The sequence below is a fragment of the Vicugna pacos genome, chromosome 11 (genome assembly GCF_048564905.1).
Source record: "Vicugna pacos chromosome 11, VicPac4, whole genome shotgun sequence".
NCBI classification, from domain to species: Eukaryota; Metazoa; Chordata; class Mammalia; order Artiodactyla; family Camelidae; genus Vicugna; species Vicugna pacos.
The window spans coordinates 44,050,036-44,071,578 of NC_132997.1; the positions used below are offsets into that span (position 1 = coordinate 44,050,036).

The 21,543-nt window shown below is 46.6% G+C and overlaps 1 protein-coding gene and 1 non-coding gene across 4 annotated transcripts in view; both read right to left on the reverse strand.

Annotated features, from left to right (window-relative positions):
- TSPAN14 (tetraspanin 14) overlaps nt 1-21,543 on the reverse strand; it is a 54,282-nt gene that overhangs the window by 14,505 nt on the left and 18,234 nt on the right. For 2 of the 3 annotated variants that reach the window (XM_072971206.1, XM_006211624.4), the window contains exon 2: nt 13,350-13,447. The exons of the other annotated variant lie outside the window; for it this stretch is intronic. In XM_072971206.1, the coding sequence (XP_072827307.1) occupies nt 13,350-13,430 (81 nt within the window). In that variant the 5' untranslated portion in view covers nt 13,431-13,447. The remainder of the gene's footprint in view (nt 1-13,349; nt 13,448-21,543) is intronic. 3 annotated transcript variants of the gene reach the window in all.
- TRNAG-ACC (transfer RNA glycine (anticodon ACC)) lies at nt 18,146-18,219 on the reverse strand. The gene has a single exon. It is a non-coding gene; the product is annotated as a tRNA-Gly (tRNA).

Sequence of the window (21,543 nt, forward strand, 5' to 3'; positions counted from 1 at the left end):
CAGCTCGAGACACCAGCTCCCCACCACCACAGCCCAGTTTTCCTTCTCACAATAACCGGGCTCTGAGAATCAGAGCTCATGGGTTTTCCCCATTCTGTTTCAAAGGAAGAACTAAAGTTAACTTGCACCAGAAAGACAGGAACCAGGGGGTCACATGTCAGACCACGGGTGCAATGAACACTGGCCCAGGGCAGGAATTTCAGGGACCAATAGCTGTCTTAGAGACAAGGAGACTGAAGGAAGACCAGACAGGGGAAGTGACCTGCCTGGGAGTTCACACGACAGCCCCATGAACGGGCCAGGATGCTGGCCAGCTTCGCCTGACTCCCAGCAGAGCCCCTTCCCTGGACTTCCCTGAGACAGCTGGTCTGTGGAGCTGCGCTGTCCTGGCTGTCAGCCACCTGGGAATGATGGTTTCGGTACCTTCCAGCTTCAGAGTAAATCCCTGTCTCTCTTCTATAACCTGATTAAATTCCCTCCCAAAGAATGGAGCCCAACACCCTCCACGCCCAAAGGGAGGCCAGCTTTGGACCAGCAGGTTCATACACTGTGGTGGTCACCATGGCAAGCAGCAACAGCTTTCCAGGCTGCCAGGGGCTGCATTAAACACAAAGTACCTAAAGAGGCCCTCCACACCCCGCAACACTAGTACTATTACCCCCACTTTCCAAATGGGAACGCTTAATACAGAACAATTTGGTTATGTGCCCTAAGTCACAGCTAGCTGATGGCAGAGGTAAGCAAACCCACATGTCTCTCACTGTCCTGATATGCTATCTCACCACCCACAGGGGTAGCCCCCCAAGCCAGGAAGAGCGAGCCCCTGCCTAAGGTCTCCACCTCAAGGGGCAGTTACAGGGCCCAGCGGCGCGGGACTCCAAATAAGGGGCTCCTGGCTGAGCGACCCTAAAGCCACCGACCCACGCTGTCAGGTGGGGAGGATCACTCTGTGTCCTACAGGGTGGGTGGCCAAGGGAGCAGGGCTCTTTGGGGGGGGGGTCACTATAAAGATTCAATAGTGAATTGAATCTTTCCACCCCAGGCAAGGAACCCTGGGAAAGAAGTGAGCGGTCTCCGCGGGGCACTCTGGGCTGGGCCAGCCCTGCCTTGTTCTGGGAGCCACATGGAGTCCGCTCACCACGTGGGCATATCTTTACCCAGCAGGTTCCAGTCACAACAGAAGTGCAGACACCTGGCCAGGCCCTGCTGGACTGGGGTAGGGTTCCAACACCAAGTGGGTCAAAAGCAGCTCCTCATCACCCACAACTTAGTGGCCTTGGCCCCTTGCAAGATTTCATTTCAGTGTGTGAAAGCACTTTGGCAATTCTTGCAGGCCCCACAGGCCTCTCCTCCACGAGCTCAAGAAAAGGCAGCGGCAGCAGCAGCAGCAGCGACGCAGCATCACGCTTTCAGGCCCTGCCCTGCAGCCCCTGGTTCTTGCAGGGCCCCCTGGCTGAGGCAGGCTGCCGGCCAGAGCCCCTGCACCCGGGCCACCCAAGGGAGTTTCTCAAGAGTAAACACTGAAATTCGAGGCAGTTCAGGGAAGCGCTGAACAAACGGCACGGGCCAGCTGGTCCTGGTTCTGGCTCTACTCTGTGACTTCTCAGTAACAAGGCTTGTGCAAGTCCAGAAATTTCTTCCTCTGAGCCTGTTTGCCTCTGCAAAATGGGGCTGACCCTTCCCGGGTCATAAGAGGGTTGGAAGGACTGAAAGAAGATCATGAGCGGTGTGCTTACCCCAGGGCCCTGGGCGGGCCCTGTCCTGCTGTGGAGGCAGAGCACAGACCTGGGTGGGGAGAGGGGGCTGACAGATGCCAGCAGCATTTGCTGGACCGAAGACACTCTGCACTCCACCCTCCAGTGACTCCCAGCACCAGTCTTTGTTCTGAGACGAGGTCCTCCTTTCCAGAGGCATCTGTTTTATTGGGCTTCTGGAGACAAGAGTAAAGCAGAGTTCAGGGAAATGGGTGCCTTCTGGAGACTTTTCAAGCCAGGTAGGGAAAGGATGGTGGAAGGAAAACAGAGCAGGAAGTGGAAGAAGGGAGAACAGTCTCAGCTCAGTTCCTAACTCACCCTGTGGCTTGGAGCAAGCCATCCCTCTCCTGGACCTCAGTTTGCCAACCTGCAAAATTGAGCAGTTGGAGACCAATGACCTCCAAGGGCCTCTGCACCTCCGGGTGCGTAGACTCTGCCATCACAAATCATGCCAGGTGGAACCCACGGTCCTGCCACTCACTTTCCAGAATCGGAAATCCTGGCTTCGGGCTGGGTGAGTCCAGGGAACAGCAGAGATGCTTGTGGCCACTTGAAATGCCAATGATGCAATTACTGGCCAGAAAGGATGCCAGAGGGCACAGACCCTAGATCCAACCTGGCCCTAAGAGCCCGAGGGGCTGAGGGGGAGTCTCAGGGCATCTGTCGGAGTCAGGAGGCCTTGTCCCTCCAGATTGTGACCACTCTGAACCCTAAGCTGAGCATAAAAGTAATGGCCCTTTCAAAATAGTCCCACATTAAAAAAAAAAAAAAAAAAAAAAAAAGCCTGAACCAAGCCACTTCTCCATGGGAGTTTAGAAAGTCTGGGAGCAGGAAGGGATGCTGGAGCCCAGCATCACAGAGGGAAAAAGGCCCAGGGCAGGATGGTGCTTCGCTCAGGGTCACACAGCTATCACACACCAGCTTTTCCTCCTGCTGGAAGGGTGGTTCTGAGAACAAGGAGCACATGCGTCCTTCCCAGTGAGCCTAGGGAGGAGGGGTGAGGACTAACCACAGGGCTCTGGGGCAGCTTCAACTCCCAGATAACAAGGAAGCCCACACCCACCGCAGCCGCCACACCCGGCCCAGGAATCTGACTGTGAAAGAAAGGAAGGCAGAGTCCTCAAGGCAATTTACAGGCAGCTCCCCAGGAGAGAAGGAACCCCCAGCCCCAGTCCCTGCCATCCCCCTGGCACAGTTCAGTGGTGAACGGTGGGTAGAAAACAAGATCTGCAGCCAGGGGTTGACAGTTCTGTTAGCCAGATAGTATTTTCAGCTTTGCCTGCGGGATGGTCTCTATTTCAACGACTCAACTCTGCAGTTGGAGCAGGAAAACAGTTACAGATAAGACATAAATGAATGGGCAGGGCTGTGTTCCAATAAAGTTGTATGTGCAAAAAACCGGCAGAGAGCCAGGCCTGGCCTGCAAGCCACAGTCTGCCAAGTCCTGCACTAAACTATCACACTAAAACCATCCGGACCTAGACAGGATTTCCTTCAGCTCAGCCACATGAACCCCAGGACATTCCTATAACTCAGGTCTCCAACGCTGCTATGCTTTTATATTACTTCAACCCTGGTATGTCTCAATAGCCTAAAACTGCAAATAGCCCAAATGGCATATTCCCACAATGGAATATTCCATAACAGTGAGAATCAACAATCTACAACTACGTATCACAGCATGAATGAAATCTCACACTGAATATTTAACAAAAGATGTCAGACTCAAAAGACTGAATACTGTGAAAGAAGTGTTACGGATCGAAATGTCGTGTCCCTCCAAAATTCCTAGGTCGAAGCCCTAGTCCACAACGTGATGATATTTGGAGGTGGTAAGACAGGACGGAAGGGGGCAGGGCACAGCCATTCAAAGAACAATGCAGCAATTAACACCAAAATGGCAGAAGATTCAACTTCCAGTGAACCTTAAGGATCAAGTTGGCAGGAGATTTGACTTCTAGTAGACCTTGAGCTTCACTACACACCCATTGTAATATATTAGCATGGTGAATAACATGTCCACAGGTGCCATGACAGTTCCAAGACTAACCATAAAAGGTCAAAGAGTGGGCAACAGCCAACATCCTGGGAATCCCAGACCCTTCCCCAGGGTAGTTAAAATGATCCTCCCACTTGTTAGCATATGAAGTTACGGAGCCCATAAAAACTGGCAATGGGGCGCCTCGTGGCTGCCTCTCGCTCCCTTATCTTTGGAGATGGCCCGCACTCTGTCTATGGAGTGTGTAACAACTTTTACTCTAAACTGAGCACCCAACCCCGACACCTCGTGGCCTTTCTCTTGCCTTTTGAAACAGCCTACACTCTATGCAGTATGTATCTCTCTAAATAAGTCTACCTTTACTCAACTGTGGCTCGCTCTTGAATTCTTTCCTGCAAGAAGCTACATTTGGTGGGGCTCAGCTGAGACCTGGGACACGGCCCTCCTCACACCCCACTTCCATTTTTCCTGCCTTTAGTGGGGCCCCTGAGAAGTAAGCAGGGTTACAAGAGGTCATGAGAGTGCAGCGTCCATGATTACTGTCCTTATAGGAGGATCTCCCCCCCACTCCTCTCTCTTCTGTCTCAGCAAAAAGGAAGCCAAGTGCAAGCCAGCGAAGAGAGCCCTCACCAGAACCTGACCACGCTGGCACCCTGATTTTGAACTTCCAGCCTCTGGAAATGGGAGAAAATAAATTTCTGTTGTTCAAGCCAAACAGCCTATGGTATGTTGTTATGGCAGCCCAGGCTGACCAAAACAGAAAGAATACTTGGGCAGAAAAACTGTATCTAGCATCCAATCAAAAGTTACTACATAGGCAAGAAGGAAGACAAAAATGTGATCTATAACAAGGAAAAAAAATTCAAGAACTAGAAAAAGACACCCTGAGGAATAACAGAGAAGATGGAATTAGTAAAGACTTTAAAACAAACAACAAACATTGCTCAGGGAAATATACTCAGGGATTTAAAGGAAAGTATAAATTTAATGAGAAGAGAAATAGAAAATATAAAAAAGATCCAAATAGAACTATTAGAAATAGAAAACACATTAGAAATGAAGACTTTGTAGTAGAGAATAACCTTTGTTTTGTTGGAGTTAACAACAGGGACACCATGACCTGGCCCACAGGGAGGGCTGCAAGAACAAAGAATGCCTGTAGCAAGAAGACTGCAGCAATCAACCACACCCCCTTCCTTATTTTTTGTATAAAAGGAGCCTGTATTCTGACAAGAGCAGGATGGTTCTCCAAGACATTGGTCTGCCATCCTCTTGGTCTACTGGCTTTCCGAATAAAGTCGCTATTCCTTGCCCCAGCACCTCGTCTCCCGATTTACTGGCCTGTAGTGCAGCGAGCAGAACGAGTCTGGACTCAACAACACATTCACTAGATAGGTTTAACTGACAATAGACATTATAGAAGAAAAGATGAGTGACCTTGAAGAAAAAGCAATAGGAACTATCTAAACAAAATGATACAGGGAGTAAAAAACAGCTAAACAGAGCCTCAGTGACCTGTGGGACAAGGAGTCCAAGGTGGGAGGGTGTATATTTGAAGAAATAATGATCAAAGTAATCACAAACTTGATGAAAACTACAAACCCACAAATCCAAAAAGCCCAAGGAACTTAAAATAGAATAAACACAAAGACAACCACACCAGCACATATCCTCATAAAACTGCTGCAATCCGGCAGTAAAGAGAAATTCCTGAAGTAGAGCCGGAGAGGGGAAGACAAGACACATCACCTAGAGTATGCATACGCAACCAAATGGAATGAAAACATATCAAAATGGGGGGCGTGCAGAAAACGCAGAGCATCAAATACAGGCATACTTTGAAGATACTTGGGTTTGGCTCCAGACCACCGCAATAAAGTGAGTCCCTGAATTTTTTTGATTTCCCGGTGCATATAAAGGTTATGTTTACACTATACCATAGTCAAAGTGTGCAACAGCATTATATCTTTGAAAAAAAAAAAAGGTACATATCTTAATTTAAAAAATACTTCACTGCTGGGGGAGGGTATAGCTCAGTGGTAGGTCATGCTTAGCATGCACGAGGTCCGGGGTTCAATCCCTAGTACCTGCATTAAAACTAACTAAATAAGTAAATAAAACCTAATTACCGCCCCCCCCCATACTTCACTGCTAAAAAATGCTAACCATCATCTGAGCCTTTCAGCGAGTCACATCAAATATTATTACAGATCACCATAACAAATACAATAATAATGGAAAAGTCTGAAACACTGAAAGGAGTACCAAAATCTGACAGAGACGTGAAGTGAGCCAACGCAACTGGAAAAATGGTGCCGACAGACTTGTTCAACGCAAAGCAGCACCAACCTAATATTTGTAAAAAAATGCAGTATCCGGGAAGCAAAATAAAAGGACATATGCCTGTATTTATACAACAGGAAAGAAGAAAGATCTAATATCAATGATCTAAACTTCTACCTGAAGAAGAAAAAGAACAAGATAATCCCAAAATAAGTCGAAGAGAGAAAATAATAAAAATAAGAACAGAAATCAATGCAACAGACTGGAGATGGATGGTGGTGATGGTGGCACAACAATTTTTTAAGTGTACTTAATGCCACTGAGCTGTGCACTTAAAAATGGTTATAATTCTAAGTTTTGCTATACACGTGTTATGACAGTTTTGAAAAATAAAAACATAATTTAAAAAATTTTTAAGAAATTAATGAAATTAAAAACAAAAACAGCAGAGGACCATCACCTAAAGGAAGTCAGATCCGAGACTGGAATAGAATTTACAGTGACAGGAGGCAGCTGGATGGCTGCTGGAGGAAAGAAGGGGAGTGGGTGGCTGCACAGGGACAGTTTCTGGAGTGATGGAAATGTTTGATGTCTTCACTGTGGCAACAGTGGTTACATGGAGTAGGCAGCTGTCAACTCAGTGAACTATACACGTGAAATGGGTACATGTTATTCTATTTAATTTAGATCTCAATAGAGGTGATTTTTTACAAGCATTTCTGGAGGTGGGGAAAGGAAAAAGGTACAAACAAAATGGGAATAGGGTACTCCCTTGCAGATGACAAATCACTCCAGCAGACTGGGCCATGTTGACTATTTACTGACCAAGGAAGCAGAATTATACACACCACCAGTTACTTAGAACTGACACCACCCTGTGAGTGTGTAATAATCACGGCCCGGGCAGTAATCATAGTGCACCATGTAAACAGCCCATCCTTGCAAACCCCTCCTAGTGGTCCCCTCAGATGTTCCTGAGCCAGTGAGATCAGGAGCTGAGGCCCTGCAGGGATCAGCACCACAGGCAACACCTAGTCCTACTGGAGTCTCCGATTAAGCAATCCTTGCTCTCTGCCTTGGCAAGCAGAAAGGTGGAAAAATATACACGCACCACACCCTCACGTGCCAAAAGATAAGGCGGTCTATTTCCTATGAATTGGGGCAGCCCTTCTGGCGAATATGACTATATAAATATGTCAGGCAGGTCAAAATAATGGACATACCTTCTGACCCATTTAATCTTACTCCTGGGACTCTATCTCAGCAAATAGTGTCTCTCCTTTCCTCAAAGAGAAGAATCTGTATTACAAAAGCTAATCATTGCATCCTTATCCAAGACAGTAGAAAAATTGGAAACAACCTAAATGTCCATTACGGGAATTTCCAAAAATACAATCGGGAAGACTATGTGGCAGCCTGGAATGTTCTATGCTAGGTGATGCTGATAAGAAAACACAGGCTTCAAAATTACGACAATACCCTCACAAAGATGGGAAACCATGTGTGACTGCAGCAGGCAAATGGAGCCTGGAGGAGGGAACGCAGTAAAGCTGGGATGCTTTGTGCAGTCTTCTAGAATTTCAAGGCAATTACAAAAGTTTATGAAATAAAACCGGAAGAGAGAAAGGTACCACTGCTCAGCAGTGAAAGTGAAAATACATGATGCACGTTACTAAAACACTAGACTTCTCCTTTTTGACTGCATTCATTACCAAGAGATGGGAGCAGAGAAACCATCCACATTCAGACCCAGGCCTTGGGGTCTGACGTCCCACGGACAGCGCTCAGCTCAAATAAGGGCAATTCTCTAGCAGATCCAGAGTCAACAGCCCATTGTAGGGCCAGACAAAGAGATTAAGACCGTGCATCCTCAAAGATGCCAAAAATGGGGGCAAGGGCAGGGAGCTAACCGTTAGGTCCCTCCACGTTAGACTGGCTTTGCCTCTCTTGGGTAAGGTGACCACATGCCCCGGCTTGCCTGGGATAGTTCTAGGGCACATCTGCTGTTCTGGCAAAATTCTTAATAACCTCTCTCTCATTCTAAAAGTTTCCCCACTTGGACCATAAATTACATGTTCACCTTGCTCATGGGAGAAATCTGTTACTTTGAAGGAAGGGGCCTCAAGCCATGCTGGTCACAGAGCACAAATGTCCTTGTTTCTCACCCAGAAACAGGCTGCACATTAGGCTCAGAAGCGAATTCCTGCATTTCACAAGTGTGGAAGCCACGGCTCAGACCCGTCCACGTCACTGAGAAGGCTGACGGCAGGGCCCTCTCCTCTGTGAAACACAGGCTGATGGTCTATGCCTACAGGCGGCCTTGGTTCTTCACTTTTAATCCCTCTCTGAAATAGATCCAGGCAAGGGCTTTATTGGGACCTTTGCAGATTAAACTCAGTGTTTGTGGTGGGAAGCAATCCTGGAGTTGCAGGCATCATCGGAATCATCCCTTGAGAGGATTCACTCAGCAAAACCAGGGAAGCTCAGAATTCTTTGTGGAACCAGCTAGGGTGAGAATAACAAAGACAAAGGCTGTATACAACTCCCAGCTTCCCTCCCTCTGCAAGTCAAAGTGAGATTTTTTTTTTAAATTTTAATCATGGTAAAGTACACATAATATAAAACGTACCATCTTGGGGATGGGAAGGGATAAACTGGGAGTTTGAGATTTGCAGATACTAACTACTATATATACAACAGAAAAACAACAAGTTTATACTGTACAGCACAGGGAACTATATTCAATATCTTACAGTAACCTATAATGAAAAAGAATATGGAAAAGAAATTACATATGTATGTTTGACTGAAACATTACGCTGTACACCGGAAATTGACACATTGTAAACTGACTATACTTCAATTTTAAAAATGGAGAAAAGAAAACCCACAAAAAAACAAAAAACCATCTTAACCATTTTTAAGTGTGCTACTCAGAGGCGTTAAATACATTCACGGTTTTGTGAACTCATCACCACCATCCACCAAAAGAGCTCTTTCCATGTTGCAAAAACTGACACTTTGTCCCCATTAAACAGTAACTTCCCATTTTCCCCTCCCCCACCCAGCCCCTGGCACCCACCATTTTACTTTCTGTTTCTGAATCTGACTACTCCAGGTACATCATGTAAATGGAATCATACAGTATTTGTCCTTTTGTGTTTGGCTTATTTCACTCAGCATAATGTCCTCAAGGTTCGCCCATGTTGTAGTATATGTAGAAATCTCCCTCACTGTTAAGGCTGAATAATATTCCGTTGCATGCATAGACCATATTTTGTTTATCTACTCATCCTTCGCTAGATGTTGGGGTTGCTTCTACTTCTTGGCTGTTGTGAATAATGCTGCTGTGAACAAGGGTGTGCAAATATGTCTTCAAGATCCTGCTTTCAGTTCTTCTAGGCACATGCACAGAAGTTGAGTTGCTGCATCATATGGTAGTTCTATTTTTTACTTTTTGAGGAACTGCCACAGTTTTTTCCATAGCAGCTGTACCATTTTATAGTCTCACCGACAGTGCACAAGGATTCAAATTTCTCCACATCCTCCCCAACATTTGTTATTTTCTGGTTTTTAATAATACTCACTCTAATGAGTAAGAAGTGGTATCTCATTGTGGTTTTGATTTGCATTTCCCTAGGTCAAAGGGAGATTCTGTCCTAGAAACAGGCTAACACAACCAAGGAATGATTATAATTTAAACAAACCAACCAACAAAACAAAACAAGGTAAAGTGTTAGTGTCCTCAAAATGCTGTGTTGGCAGTGTTTCCCTGGCGTCCCTGTGATGAGACCCCATGAAGCCCAGCTCCACACTCACTCAGTGAAACATGCAGCTCAGAGCAGACACCAACATCAGGGGCGTCCACATTTCTTGCCCTGAGCCGGTATTAAAGGTCCCTTGGAAAAATCTCAGCCCTGAAGTTGGAAGGAGACAGCTTTAAAAAAATTGTACTGCTATAGATGTTTGCCATAAAAAATGTTACTGGGCTAATAATTCTGGAAGGCGCAAACGGCTAAATAAAACCTCTGCTTGTTCCAGCATCTAGAATTGGTCAAAGAATCAACAGGTTGCTTCTGCATATTCAAACCTGCCTACCGAGCCCAAGTCCACCATCAACACTGCCACCCTTCTGCTCCACTGCTCACTGTGAATTCATCAAAACCAAACAAATACGAAAACGCTGTGCAAAACAATCTATCTGTGATTTGCTTCAAAATAATCCAAAGGGCAGGGGATATAAATTTAATAAAAGCGGCTGAGTTGGTAATTTTTCAAGCCAGGTGATGGAAACATGGCGGCAGTGGGTGGGAGGTTCATTATATTGTTCTACTTTTGTATTTTTCTCCATTTAAAAAAGAAAACTTTTGGCGGGGGGGGGGGACATAGCTCAGTGGTAAAGCATGTTGCTTAGCATGCACAAGGTCCTGGGTTCAATCCCCAGTATTTCCGTTAAAAAGTAAATAAATAAATAAATATAGACATAAGTGTAAGTAAGTAAGTAAATAAATAAATAAAATTCTTCTAAGGCGGTAAGCGTTTGGCATATCATTTTACACATTTTTAGCAACCTTGAGAGGCAGGCAGCAGGCAAGTGAGAACAGTATTTCACAAAAACACTGAGGCTTATCAAGGTTGCTCAGCTCAGGTGAGAGTCCAGACTGGCACCCAGGTGCACCCTCCCTCACCCCCGCTGCACCGTGCACTTCCCGGAGGGCTCTGCACCCCAAGTCTCAGGCCTCATTCCACATTCCCAGCTCCTGTGCAGATGAAGACAGCAAATCGTAGCCAAGAACCCAGCAGGGAGGGGCCGGGCAGCCTCCCCATCTCGTTTTCCCAACCAAGCTCTCATGACTCGTTTTCCTGACTGTTCCTTTTTGTCCCTTCCTGTTCCGCCCCAGTGCACACGAACTGAAAAATGATTAACTCTCGACCACACACACTGCCAATTCTGCAAAACTCTGATAACACTGCAGCACCCTTCAGTCACCGAGCAGACTTGCTACCACTCTGGATTCACGAACTCCGCTATTTGAACTTGGTGCTGTGAACGTAAACGCTTCCCAAGAGCAAAGAATCTGTTCTGAAAGGCTCTGAAGGAATGGAGATTACCAGGGGCCTCAGCCACAGGATCAGCAGCAGGGCAGTTTCACTCCAGCTGCAAAAATCAGGATGAGAGTCAGAGGCTAGGGTACAAGGCCAAGCCAGCACAGCTGGTGAGGGCACGACAGCTGCGTGGACAAGTTTCTAAAGTGTCAACCGTACACCTGGTTGGGGGCTGGGGACTCCAGGTGGGGCCAGAGGGCTCTCCTCCAGACAGGGGGCAATGCAGGTCGAGGAAGCCACACAACTCAGGGATGGGGCAGCCACAGCCCTCCCATGAGGAAGGGCCCACAGGAACCACCTCAAATATCCAGCACTGCCCCACTTCAGGGACAATGATGAAGTTGCTGATTAAAATTGTCTGGGCACCGGAGAAGTCCTGGGGTGAACGGCCAAGCCACTGAATCCCACCCTATTTCTCCAGAACAGAAAATCCCTGAAACTTTGAGATAAATCATCAGGAGATGTGATGCTGGAAAATTCAAGGGTGAAAGGCTGAGAAGTCTTGGTAAGTCTGTCTTGTCAAGAGTTCCAGTCCAAATAGGAAATGCCAAAACCCATAGCAGAGGTAAATGGGGCATCATGGCCACTCATCCTGCCCCTCCTTCGCCATCTGCCCCTGCCCAGACACTAGGTGCAGACCCAGACACAAGAAACGAGGCTGGTATTAAATGGAGGTTTTAAAAGCCTCCGTGCACGGTCATGGCCATGTCGCCTTGCCTTCCTGCACTGAATCAATCTGCCTCTCCCTGGACCAACCTCAGTGACACACTCTTAACCCCGCGACCATCTCCAGTGCCCAGTTTCTCTCCTCCTCTTTAAGGCAAGAGTCCTTGAAAGAACTGTCACGAGTCCCTGGTTTCCACTTCCTCAAGTCCCACTGGCTCCTGGGCCAACTCCCGGTGGGTTTCCATCCCCAGCAGGTCTGGTCAAGTTCACAACCACCACCACCTGGTCAAAATCAAAGCCAAGTTTCTGCCCTCCTCCTACTTCACCCACCTGTGGCAGAGCTGCCTGCTCTTCTCTGCTTGCAGGGCTTCCTCCTCAAGGCTCCTATGACATAAACTGTCCTGGTCTTCCTTTTACCTCAGGCCACCCACTCAGAGCCAACTTTGGAGTGGGCCTTCCTACTCAACCCCACCTCTAGCATCCCCGACTCAATATTCAGACCTCCTCTTCTTAGTCACCGTGCTCTCCTAGGATCTTGTCTGGTCCACCACTTCCTCTGATGGTGGCCAAGACATTCATTTCCAGGATGGCCACTGGCACAGGAAACTGACATCTCCATGTGGCTGGCTAAGAGACCATTCAAACCCTTCTGCCCCAAATCCCATCTCTGAACATGGGACCACCATCCATCCCTTCACTCGGCAGAATCATTCCAAAATCAGATCAAACACCATCCAACTTATATCCTACCAAGAGCTACTAAAAGAAGCAGAAGGTAATTCCAGCTACTTACTGAGAACCGTACAGTCCTACATGAACTGGCTTCTTCATGCCCATGTCCTCACCTGTGTCTCCTCTACCTTGTACTCATTCAGCTCCAGCCACATGATTTTCTTTTTGTCTCTTGCACATGCCAAGCTCATTCCTGCCTCAGGACCTTTGCACATGCTGCTCCCCCTACCAGGAGCTTTCTTCCTGAGATCCCACATAGCTTCGTTTTCACTAGTACACAAGTCTCAGCCCACAATCTACCTCCTAGGAATGCACTTCCCTGATCACCTTGGCCAAGGGGCTTCTCCCTACCCACTCTGAGGCTCAGTAGGCTAACACCCCTTCTGGTTGAACCACAAGCACAGCAAGGACAGGGCTTTATTGCCCTTGTCCACTCTCACCTCCCAGAGCCCAGCACAGGGCACACAAAGGACCTGGCTGCCGATGTCTCACTGGGGCATTCCTGGGGTGTGGGTTGAGGGACACAGACATGCTCCTGGGCCAGAGCCCCAAGCCTTACTAAACCCCCAAGGCTGGGGTAGGGCCCCTTAATCTGGTCTTCAGCCACCTCTTGGCCTTTCCCATCACAGCACTTAATGGTCTATTTTATAATTTACTTGTTGCTAGTTTCGTGAGGACAGGACTCATCAACCCTGACCACCATCTCCTCCAGAGCCTCACAGGGGGCCTGACAAATCAGAAGTATGTGAAGAATCACAATTTGCTATTTAGGACTAAGCCAGGGAACGCAGCTGCTCTCATCCACTCACCCAGAAGACGATGTTGTAACTGAAAAGGAGGTACTTGTACCAGCAGCTGACCTCGGCGTTAGAGTATCTATAATAGTGCATCTTCTGAGAAGCAGGATCTGTGGAGAGAAGGGGAGGGCAGTGATGAGGCAGCAGGTTCAGTTTCAAAACATCTCCCCAAAACCTGCGCCCCAAGGAAAGAGCAGAGGCAAGACGCACACACAGGCTCCAGAAATCCCCAGCACATCTCCCGTGTTCTCTCACTAGTCCACACGTAGGTTTACTACCAATGCCGGCTACAGGTTAGACAAAAATCAAGTGAAGCCAACTTTCCACCGACCGCCAAAACACTAAGAGGAGAATTCCTAGAAGAATGGAGAATGGTGATTTTTTTTAAAAAAGTGTCTCCTCCTGAACACCAGGACTTCGGCTGGGAACCTTCCCGAACATTTATCTTATCCCTCTCTGCTGGGTACTCATTTCCCCACTTCATGCTGGAGGAAACAGGAGTTCAGAAAGGTCATGTGACTTGCCCAAGGACAAGACAGAAACAACAGGGCCCAGGATCTGAACCAAAGATGGAGGGTCCACAGTCCACGTCATTTCATCCCACCACCCAGGGCAGAGTGGCCAGGAGTTGAGGGAACCAAACAAAGAAACAAGGGCTTGACCACTGAGAGCTGCATCTGGAAGAAGAGATAAAAGGGCAGGTCTGGACGTGATCTCACTGTGGCCGGTAAGGAAAAGCCATATTCGTTCATCTGAAGTCTTCTGCGGCAACCTCCCAAGCTCAGCCCTCAAAAGGTGAGGAAGGCGAAGCATCCCGGGCTGGGCAGAGGGCTCCAGCGCACCCACAGAAGCCAGCCTTCACCCCACTCCTCCACGCCCTGCCTGGCCTGCCCTCCAAGCCCACCCAGCCACCAGGACGGCCGCTCTGGCCTCCTGGGGCTGCAGTGAAGCTCAGATTACAGAACACTGAACTGCACAGGGTGAAGTGTGCGCTATTCTTTTTCATCTGTGTCCATCCCCCAAAGCCTACACAAAGGAGGGTGCCCTTAAAGGATCTGGCCAACCTTTACTACACTCTTTTTGAACCCCAGTAGCAACCCAGGTGGACCCCTAACTCCCCTTGACCCCCAGTGCCTGAAAGGTGGGGAAGGAGGGAGATGCCTCAAGCTGCCCCCCAGCCCCCTGTGGCCTCTCACTCCCTGGGGTGAGGAGAGGAACAGAATGTAACCAAGGGCCTAAGGCAAAGACAAACAAGGCTACTCTGGCAGTGGGGAGACTGCCCACCACCCACCCACAACTGCCAGTAAGAGACCAGCTTCTGCGCTTTGCTGTGGAGCAGCCACTGCAAAACCCCTTCCTGGGAGGCGGCCTCGGCTGCCTGGCCACTGGTCTGTCATGTTCTGAGAAAGTGGTGCCGGGCAGGGACATGAAAACCACATCCCTCTGGAAATGGGTGCTCTGACTGCTCAACCATCCTTCCCACAGAGCAGAAGCAACAGGCAGAGTCTGGACACCACCATCCACCCGCCCCCTCCCTCCAAGAGGGATGAGAGCGTGGTCAAGGCTCTGCTGGGAGCGCCTGGCCTGCCTGGCCTCAGAACCCAGCCAGGGAGGGTCAGAGACCCAGAAGCCCCCATCCCCTCCTCCCAGTCCCACCCGCAGAACACCACTTCCACAAATTTCCCCTTCAAGAACGCATATGAACAAAAGCCCAGGTACCGAAGGACAGTACTGGACACAAGGACACACAAGAGGCCTGAACATGGCCTGGCACACAGGGTGGCTGCAGGGAGGACCAGGAGCCCTTGGGCAGAGACTGCATCCTTCAGCCACATGACCTGATCCAGGGCAAGTGTCTGGCTCTCAGGGCCTCAGCATCCTCAACTAAAATGGGGCAATGACCGATCCCTGATGTCACCAGTGTTGAGGAGAGCAGCTGGCAACATCAAAATGACTTATTCTAAATACAGATTTCTGGAAGTTCCAGTAAGTAGGCCTGGGTTGGGCCCGAGAATCTACATTTGACAAATTCCCCAGGTGATCACCCAGTGGACCCAGTATCAGCTTGGGCATGGAAGACTGCGTTCCCTCTAGGGATCTTGCAAAGGCGGGAGGACCTTTTTAGCTGTGCTGCAACAGAGACTGGGGGTGCAGTAGGTAGTGATGGCTCCTGGTAGGCGATTAACTAAAAGTAACCAAAATTCATCCATCTGTGTTTCGCAGATTACAAAGCCCCAAAGCGCTGGTTTGCTTTCCTAGCTACAGGTGACTGGATTAATCCACATAAAAAAAATTTTTTTAATCTAAAACTCAAGTAAGCTCATGACAGAGAACAGCCAACTTCACTGGAAATGACCTATGAGGCAGAAAAATGTTCTAAGTGGTAGAAATCTAGTTCTTTTTATGGACAAGACAATCCTGCTCCTCAGAATGCTAAATGCATGCCCCCCCGCCCCCCCTCCTTGTGGCTCCTAAAGAAGCCAGAAGGTGGATGGCATGCCCTCCATGGAACTGGGCCCCAGAGATTGGGGAGAGCTGCTGAAGCATGGTACCCCAAAGTTCAGGAACCCTAGAGGGCACTCCTTAGACATCATTTAACCTAACTAGAGTTAAGAACTCTCCCCAGAGCTCTGAAGCAGTAAACAAAGCCAGGCTCCCTTCTTTTTCCTCACTCTGGGCTCCACAAAGAAACCAGCTAACTAGCACGTACCTGTATGCTTTCCACAGCACTGCAGACCTCATCCCTGCTCCTTGCCCAGGGCCGCTGGAAAATGATTACCCTGAGGTGACACAGGGACTCTCCAGTGGAGATCCTGGTCAACTTCAGCTCTAGCCAGGTAAGTGGGGAGAACACGGAAAGGCCACAGGGAGCTCGCTGGCACGCAGGCGGCAGGGAGCCAGTGCTCTGGAGAGTGGATTCTCTGCTGGGGGCTGGCTTTCTCACCATCTGCTCCTCCCTCTTCCACGGGGCTCCAGGGTCTCACTCCACAAAGACACACAACCAACCAGGAAACAATTCTGTTTTCACAGCTGTCAGCGTCCAAACCCACACCCAGAGAATCTCAACAAATATGACACAGACCCCAAGCCCTCACTCCGGGGTAACTTAAACACTCGGAACTACACTAGCCCCGTCTACACCAGGGAATGATCAGAGAGAAACACCCTAATCATCCATGAGACGGTGTGCCACACTCAGACATGTCCCCTTCCGCGACTACCCCCACCCCCCGACACACAGCACTAGCCTGGGCATTGTGCCATTTTTGTTGGACCAAACTAACCTTACGAGGTCTTGGGGTGCGATGTCCCAATGACATTTACTTCCCTGTTCCACCCCACAGAAGAGGAAACTGTCGAAAGGAAACAGCTTAGTCTTTCTTCACCCACTTGCTTATTCCTCCCCATGGAAGAGAAGGCACTTAACTGACCAGGAGGTGGGGAGAGCTCCTTCCTCACCTAAGGAGCGAAAGAGACGAAAGGCTGCCTCTTGCTCTTGACCTGCTCGCTCTATTCTGGGATCAGGCGGTGGAGAAACAGGTCCTGAACTTCAGCATCACCAGGAGGTCCAGGGCTCCACATAGGCAAGTCCCAGAATTTAAATAGAAGGAGGTAGTGGGAAGACTTGTCTGGACCCCAGCCTAAGCCACATCCTCCAACACAGGGCCTGATGGCTGTGGACTTCGGGGGAGTGAGGCCAATGCCGAGCATCTGAGGTCTGGCTTGGCAGCTTCAAAACCTCAATGGAGAAAAGACTGATGAATGCTACCCAGCCACCAGCCTGAGGTGTTACCCACATTTACAAAGAACGCCAAAGGCAGTGAGGGCCGGGGTGCTGAAGTTAGTACCAGATCTGACTCAAAAGTTAGTCGAAATGATTCCAAAGTAGACCCTGACTTCTCACCTTATTTGCTAACCCGAGTCACATCAGAGGAAGGCAGAACTTAGCTCTCTACCAACTAACGAATTCAATGAACACCAAGACCATTCACCTTCAAACACAAACACAGAGACTAAGAATCTTAGCTTTCTAAGAGAGGATGGATAAACTGTTCACAAATACTAATTACCACAACTGAGAGGAATCTCCAAAAGCCATTTTTTGGTTTTGCATAGAAAACAATTACCAGAAAAATTTAATTCCAAGTCCTCAAACTGTCTCAACTCCAAAACTTACTAAAACAGAATAAAGTATTTATGTGGCAAATAGAAAGCATGTGTTTGTAAAAACATCAACTTCTTAAAACAAGGGGGAAAGCTAGAATTATTTAAGTGTTGAGAAAGCTGGTTTGCCATCTAAGAGGAACTGAATAATACATTAAAACCAGTCGAAATATTCTAAATTTTAAAGGCTACATGTATACAAGCATGCACACAAGAATAGGGCATTTCAGGCCTATGTTAATCTCCTTCACTTTTAAGCCAATAGGAAGAAACAATTCGAAGTACAAACATATCAATATAAAACAGATCAAAAGTTTTAAAATTCACATACAATTAAAAGTAACATTAAAATTAAAAAGAAACACACAAACATGATAAGCCACCTGCAGGCACAGCAATTATGAGAAAGGGTAAATACTATCTATGACATATAAAAATTCACACTTAACAAAAGACTCCAAATTTAGACAAAGGATGTGTGGACATTATACTGAAATGGAAGAACAATACAATTAATAGATGGAAAAATATTCAAAGTCACTAGAAATGAAACTTGAAGACAATCCATAGATCATGTTTAACATTTTTTTTAATTAAAAAAAACTTTTTGGGGGCAGTAATTAGGTTTACTTATTCATTTTTAGAGGAGGCACTGGGGATTGAACCCAGGACCTCGTGCATGGTAAGCATGTGCTCTACCACTTGAGCTATACCCTCCCAGCTACACTTTTTGATTTAACAAAATGACCACCAACAATGCTGGCAAGCCCATGGTGAGGCTGGTGCAGGCATATCTTGCTGGCAGTGGAGTAAACTGTTATCATCCTTTGGTAAGCAATACGGTTACAGGCATTCAAAACCAAAAAAAAAAAAAAAAAAAAAGAAAGAAAAGAAAAAAAGTCAGACCCTTAATCCAATAAACTCATGACTCAGAATTTGCCTCAAGCCAAGAAACCAAAAGAAGTAAAAGAATATGCAATGAGTATGAAATCTAAACATCCTGGTTTGCAATTATGAAACAATTTGTAAGTGTGTGGTTAAAGGTCAAAATGGAACATAAAAGCATGAAAATGCATGGGGTAGTAGCCTTACAAGTGATTTCCTAAAAAGGTTTTCCATTGTCGCACTTACCGTCACCACCTTTGTATTAAACTGAGGCCATTACTGGGTAGAGGATGCTGTGATGACCTCTGCAGTTGTAAACAGGGCTTGTCTACTTTGGGATTAGATTAACCTGTAAGATTCCTTCCTTCTCCCTCTTCCCCCTTTTTTTTTAATTAAAAAGGTAGCACATGCTCACCTGTAAAATATGTGGACAATTCAGAAGTGTGCAAAGAACCAGGAATGAGAAACCACAATCAATGGCTTTTCCATTTTTCTTACTATGGTCCACAGTAAGAAGCACATTTAACAAATCAGTGCACACACTCCCATGCACATCTGAGTTTCAAGAAAACAGTACTTTCCTTTATCACATGCTACACGTTCTAGATTTGCCATTTTAATTTTTTTCAAAATCATCCCTGCACTTAATCAAAGAGTCAACGATTGTAAAAGCTTTGTTGAGAAAAACAGCAGATCCTGAGCCTTAAGGTCTGGCCTTTCCCTTTCCAAGGACATTCTCCACTTCTAGCTGGTCTTGATGTTTACACCCCAAATATCTCTTAGACAGTTCTGTATATAATGTGCTTGTATCACTATTGCCTGGTTTTTCACTGCTAGGTATTACCTATCCACTTCCTGCCCTGGAAGCCATGGATGTAACTCTCTTCACTCCTGTACAAACCACCCCTCTGCCCAGACTACCCCCTTACACTTCTTTCCCACATCTTCACTCCAATTTACAGTTAAACAGGAGTGTTGGCTAGGGTGATTTTCGGAGTGTACATTATTAGCACCATGTGAGCCAACAGAGTGAGCCATGTAAACCATGATCACTCTTCCTCCCCTGTACAACTTTTTGTTCTCGGGAGTTAAGAATTCTCTTATTTTTCTGTTTGCTTAATTTTCCACAAACTTGTTAATCTTCAACCCCAAATTCAATGCCAGTTGTCCAAATCTTTCAATAAGTTCACTAACATCAGATGTTCTATTTCTAATACTTCTTCCAGAAGAACTCTCTCCTGGAATCCGCTGAGCTGTTTTAATCTGGACTGGTGCCCAGAACCCCCTTTGCCTCGTTTGGGATACAGCCTATGACAGAAATTAGTCTTTGCTCACCTTCGTAGAGAAAATCTTCAGTGCAAAAGGCAAGCTTTTCAGACCCTGTATGTCTGAATACATCTTTATTTTACCTTCTTTCTTGAGTAACAGTTTGGCTGTCTATAGAATTCTATGTTGCGAAACAATTCCGCTGAGATGGTGGATGCGTGGCTCTACCATCTTCTATACTTCATTGAGAAGCCTGAAATCACTTTAGGCTGAGTCCTGATCTTTGTATTTAACCTTTTCCTTTCTCTATTCCTATGAACTTATAGGAGCCTCCCTTTCTCCTCAATACACTGACATTTCAGGGTACTGGTCTGACTAGTCAGGGTACTGGTCTATCTTCATCGACTTGGCTCAACATTCAATGAGTCTATCCAATATGAAAACATACTCTTCTAGGAAATTTTTTTCTTAATGATTTTCCCACTTGCATTTTCCTCTGTTCCCTCTTTCTGCAACTCCTATTAATGGATATGGGAACCCTGGCTGATTCTTTAGATTTCTTACCTCTTCTGCTCTATTATTCATCTCTTCATCTTTCTTATCTATTTTCTGGGAGACTCCTTCAGTTTATAATAATTCTAATTATCCTAATAATTCTACTTGATATTTTTGCTCTGCCCTTATTCTTTAAAACTTTTAGCATCTGAAAAACTCAGGAAATAAGCATAAGATACTATTACCTGGGTATTTCAGAGAGAAGCTACAGCAGAGGATATGGGGGGTGGAGGGTCTGTCCAGGAAAGGCCCCATCGGGTCCTGCTCCATTACAACCTGAGAAAATGTCTAATTTTTTTTTCAAAATATTCTCTCTAAATAGAATATTTCTTTTAAGTTGCCTTTTTTCACCTATTTGTTTTGCTTTATTTCATGTTAGGCCCTTTCTTCAGTTATTAGTAATCCTTGGTCATCCTCATGACTAAGAGTAAATGCCTAAGAACTGACTGGGAGCGCTGAGTCCTTGGGCAGGAGAGTTTCTGTGCAGGGGCATCTGACTGGGCCATGAGCTAGGAAATCCCAGTCATCGGCATCTTTAGTTCTTTCCTCTTAGGCTAGTCAGGCTCCCCACTGAGGTCTCTTTTAACCTCCTGCCTGGAAAGTAAGAGGCTGGCTGTCAGTGTTCTAGAAGCCAAGTGGAATAGAAGGCTGGGGAATGGAAATGGTCTTATAGGAACCTCCAAGGACACATGGCATCTCCTAGGCCGTTGGTTTTTCCTTCAGCAGAATGAGTCACCAATGTCCAGCTAAAGGGGAGAGACATTTCCCAAACATCACAAAAAAAAAAAGAAAGGACACTTATCTAACCACATCAACTGCCTTCAAACACTTCCTACATTTAGCCACCTCTGATACTCCTCCCCTCCAAACCCCGTTCCCCCCCAAAAATAATAGGAGACACCAACTCCTATATTTTAAACTGGGTCATTCATCCATCTATTCCTGGTTTGCAATTTTTTTCTTGCTGGTGTTCCCTTTCCCACTCCCTGTGTCCTTGTAGATTGACTCCTTTTTAAAAATTCCCTTTATCTTAAATTTTGTGAGGTTTTAGGATAAAGTAAAATTAGGTGTGTCCACTCAATCCACCATTTTTACACAGATCTCTAGAAGACTTCAAAATATTTTTAGTTGCCATCTTTTTGTTGAGCAAAGTAAAAAGGACAAAACAACTGGAAGTATAATCTATAACCATATAAAAGAAAGGACAAAAGAGATTTTGCAAATGTAATCAAGATGACTAATCAATTTACCTTAAAATAGGGAAACTATCTGAATGGGTCCAATGTAATCACATGAGCACTTAAAAGCAGAGCTTTCTCCCAGCTGAGGGCAGAAG